The sequence below is a fragment of the Glycine max genome, chromosome 10 (genome assembly GCF_000004515.6).
Source record: "Glycine max cultivar Williams 82 chromosome 10, Glycine_max_v4.0, whole genome shotgun sequence".
NCBI classification, from domain to species: Eukaryota; Viridiplantae; Streptophyta; class Magnoliopsida; order Fabales; family Fabaceae; genus Glycine; species Glycine max.
The window spans coordinates 22519367-22523035 of NC_038246.2; the positions used below are offsets into that span (position 1 = coordinate 22519367).

Consider the following 3669-nt stretch of genomic DNA (forward strand, 5'->3'; position numbering starts at 1 on the left):
TGTGTCGTTTGCGTTTCTGCTTCCATTTTTGCTGGTGTAGTGTAGTTTGTAGGGATTTAGTTGATCCGTAGTAGATAGGTTAGGATTTTGATGATCCGCAATAAGATTTAGTTGATCTGTAATGTGTTTTGGTTTATGGATGAAATAAGCTGCATACGAATCAACTTGATCCGTATGCTTCTCACGGATGAAGTTGATCCGTAGGAAGCATACGGATCAACTTAACCCGTATGCTTCATGCGGATCAAGTTGATCTGTAAGCTTCTCACAGATCAACTTGATCTGTATTACCCTATTTTAATTTTAAAAAATGTCAAATGGGTTTTAGTTTATGAAAAATGTTTTTTATTAGGGTTTAGGGTTAATTTTGAGGGTTTTAGGCTGAAGTAGAATACAAATGATTAATGAAATAAGTTTCAAATTATGCTATAATTGTTTGATGATGTTGTTATTGCTTTGAAATTTGATTATGCTACATTGTTTGGTTTGTATTGTACTGTTTGATTTGTTTCAACATGAACATGTTGATATTGGTTTGAAATTTGTTTAGTTTGTATTACTTTTGACTTCAGTGGAAAACCTAAAGCCAAATGACTTTAATTAAGCGCATACCTGAAGCCAAACCATGGGTTAAGTGAAAACCTTAAGCGCATAAGTTGATTTTAAGGGATATGAGGAACTCAATCTTCTTTCTTTTTTAATTACTTATCCTATAAGTAGTTATGGAGAATTTCATTGGCATACCGAACGACATATTTTAGATAAGTATGTAGGCTATTAATTACATTGTGATGAATTTGCTAAACATATACAATTTGTATTTTTTTAGGATGGCAACTTGCTAACAAAATGGTATATCGTGTTCGCCCAAGCGTTGATGAGTATGATAAGTTAATAGAGTTTGTCTGCTTGGAGGGTTTGGATTGGGAAATGGAAAAAAAGCTACATGAGGAAATGAAAAGGAGTGGTTTCTGTCTCAAGGGCATCACAAGGGGTTTGATTAGAGTTGTCAAGGAGACGGAGAAGGAGGTTGTGGAGGCTGAGAACATTGCTGCAGTGGTGTTAACATTGGTTGCTCTAAAGCAAACAATGCACCTGGTGTCGAGGATGAGCCTGTGGTAGCTGCAGACGTACATGCATCTGGTGCAGACGCTGGTGATGAAGCTAAGGGATTTCCAGGTGGGTCGCGTGACCCATCAGTGCTTACGGAGTATGTTGACCATGTTGTAGTTAGCGTATGGAATAGAGAGGTATTTATAATTTTGAAGTTAACTTATTTTTTAAGTATCTGTTATTATTGAAATTTGTGTTCCTTTAAATCATTATGTTAATAAAGTGTCTGTTCCTTTATACTTCAATTTAGGAACGTCCTGAATTGAAGTTATCCTCCCACAGGAGGAAAGTGCTGAAATTTGGTAGGCCTGCTCCTGAAATTGAGGGCCTAGTTGCTGCCACAAGATTAAGTCCTTTGATCGCATGTTCAGTAGACACTAGCGATCAAGGACTTATATCCGCGTTCGTGGAGAGGTGGCATAGGGAAACTAGTAGTTTCCATCTTCCTGCGGGGGAGGTTAGCATCACCCTGGATGATGTGGCATCTCTGCTTCATCTTCCCATTGTTGGCGCCTTCCATACCTTCGAGCCTCTGCACGTCGACGAGGCTGTGTTGATGTTGGTGGAGTTACTAGAGGTCTCCGAAGAGGAAGCCAAGGCCAAGACAACACAGTGTCATGGACCATACGTACGCCTATCTTCCCTATGAGATATATATTAGAGCAGATGTCAGGCCGAACATTGGACTGCTACAGCTTGTGCCTATGTTCTTCATCTTTTAGGTTGCACTCATTTTGCTAACAAGAGTGCAACCCATGTTCATGTTGTTTTCTTAGACGCTTTGCGTGACTTCAGTCAGACTGGAAGCTATGCATGGGGAGTTGCCGCCCTAGTGCATATGTACGATCATTTGAATGATGCTTGTAGGAGTGGCGGCCGACAGCTTGCTGGTTACATCACTCTCTTACAGGTAATTAATATTTTTTTCATAAGTTAATTAGAACAATGTTTTAAAAAAGGTATTTAAGATGTTCAATTGAAATTTGTACCATTTTCATGTAATCTTTGTAGTGTTGGATATATGAGCACTTTCCGTCAGTTGCGGAGTCTATGGCTGATCCGGACTACGATGACCTGTAACCACGTGCATGTCGATGGATTGCTACGAAGGCTACTTTGAAGTCCATATCTACATCCACGTACAGGCAGCGTCTAGATCGACTCAAGATTCCTCATGTTTGCTGGATGCCTTATGGGGAGCATCAACCCGTTCAGGAGTTTGATTTGATTTCATGCTTTTCCGGTTAGCTATGATGGGGCCCGTTGCCGTCAGACACCGACAAGAGAGAGTCATGCGCCAATTCGGATACGTCCAAAGTATTCCTATAGAGTTTGTAGATTCATGGTGTAGCTCCATTGGAGCTTGTAGGCCTTGGATCTTCTTCATCAATGGATTCCTTTGCTTCTTGGAAGATAAATGGCAGCGGAATGGAGAAAGGAAGAGAGAGAGGAGACGCCACTTCAAGGAGAAGATGAGTCTAGAAGAAGCTCACCACCATAGGAGGTCATGGATAAGAGCTTGGAGGAAGAAGGAGATGAATGAAGGTGGAGGAAGAGAAGAGCACGAAATTTTGTGCTCTAAAAGAAGTCTGAAATCTGAAGTTTAACTTTCAAATGATCAAAGTTCCAAAAATGCACACAGATGACCTCTATTTATAGCCTAAGTGTTACACAAAATTGGAAGGAAAAAATTTCACTTGAATTTGAAATTGAATTTGTGGAGCCAAATTTTGGAGCCAAAATTTCACTAATTATGATTAGTAAATTTTAGCTATGGTTCAGCCCTCTAATCCAAGATCAAGTCCAAGATTCTCCACTAAGTGTGCTTAGGTGTCATGAGGCATGTAAAGCATGAAAGACATGCACAAAGTGTGACTATATGATGTGGCAATGGGGTGTAGCAAGCAAATGCTCACCTCCCCCTCTAAAATTTAATTGGATTGGGCTTCTCCCAATTCAATTAAATTTATTTCTCAACACACACATAAAATATTCACTTAATGAATTTGAAATTACAAAATTACCCCTAATACAAAAACTAGTCTAGGTGCCCTAAAATACAAGGGCTGAAAAATCCTACATTTCTAGGGTACCCTACCTACATTATGGAGCCTTAAATATATGGCACAAAAATAATGAAATCTTAATCTAATATGTACAAACATAAGTGGGCTCACACTTAGCCCATGGGCCCAAAATCTACCTTAAGGCTCATGAGAACCTTAGGACCTTCTCTTGCATCTCTGGCCCAATCTTATCGGAGTCTTCTATCCAATGCCCTTGGGGGGTAGGATTGCATCAATTCATGGGTGTCATTTGAAGAAATAGATGACAGGTGGATGCACTACTCAGACCATCTTGCACCAGCAGGGGAGATTTGTGTTGTGCCAGCTCAGTGTGTTGCCGAGTACAAGGACTGGTTCTTCCTTATTTCTCATCCATTCATGACCTCGGCATAGCAATTAGATCTGTCGTGACATTCACCTGCGATGCATGATGCCTCATTTATGGAGCCACATATCCCTCAGGTCCCAAAGCCACCAGCAACAACACCAA

At 40.3% G+C, this 3669-nt stretch overlaps 1 protein-coding gene across 1 annotated transcript; it reads left to right on the forward strand.

Moving 5' to 3' along the window:
• The first annotated feature begins 849 nt into the window (after positions 1–849).
• LOC102661978 (protein MAIN-LIKE 1-like) lies at positions 850–2193 on the forward strand. The gene is made up of 5 exons (XM_006589923.1): positions 850–994; positions 1084–1250; positions 1364–1727; positions 1836–2023; positions 2125–2193. The coding sequence occupies exons 1-5, from the start codon at positions 850–852 to the stop codon at positions 2191–2193; spliced, it is 933 nt and encodes a 310-aa protein (XP_006589986.1).
• Positions 2194–3669: the final 1476 nt, after the last annotated feature.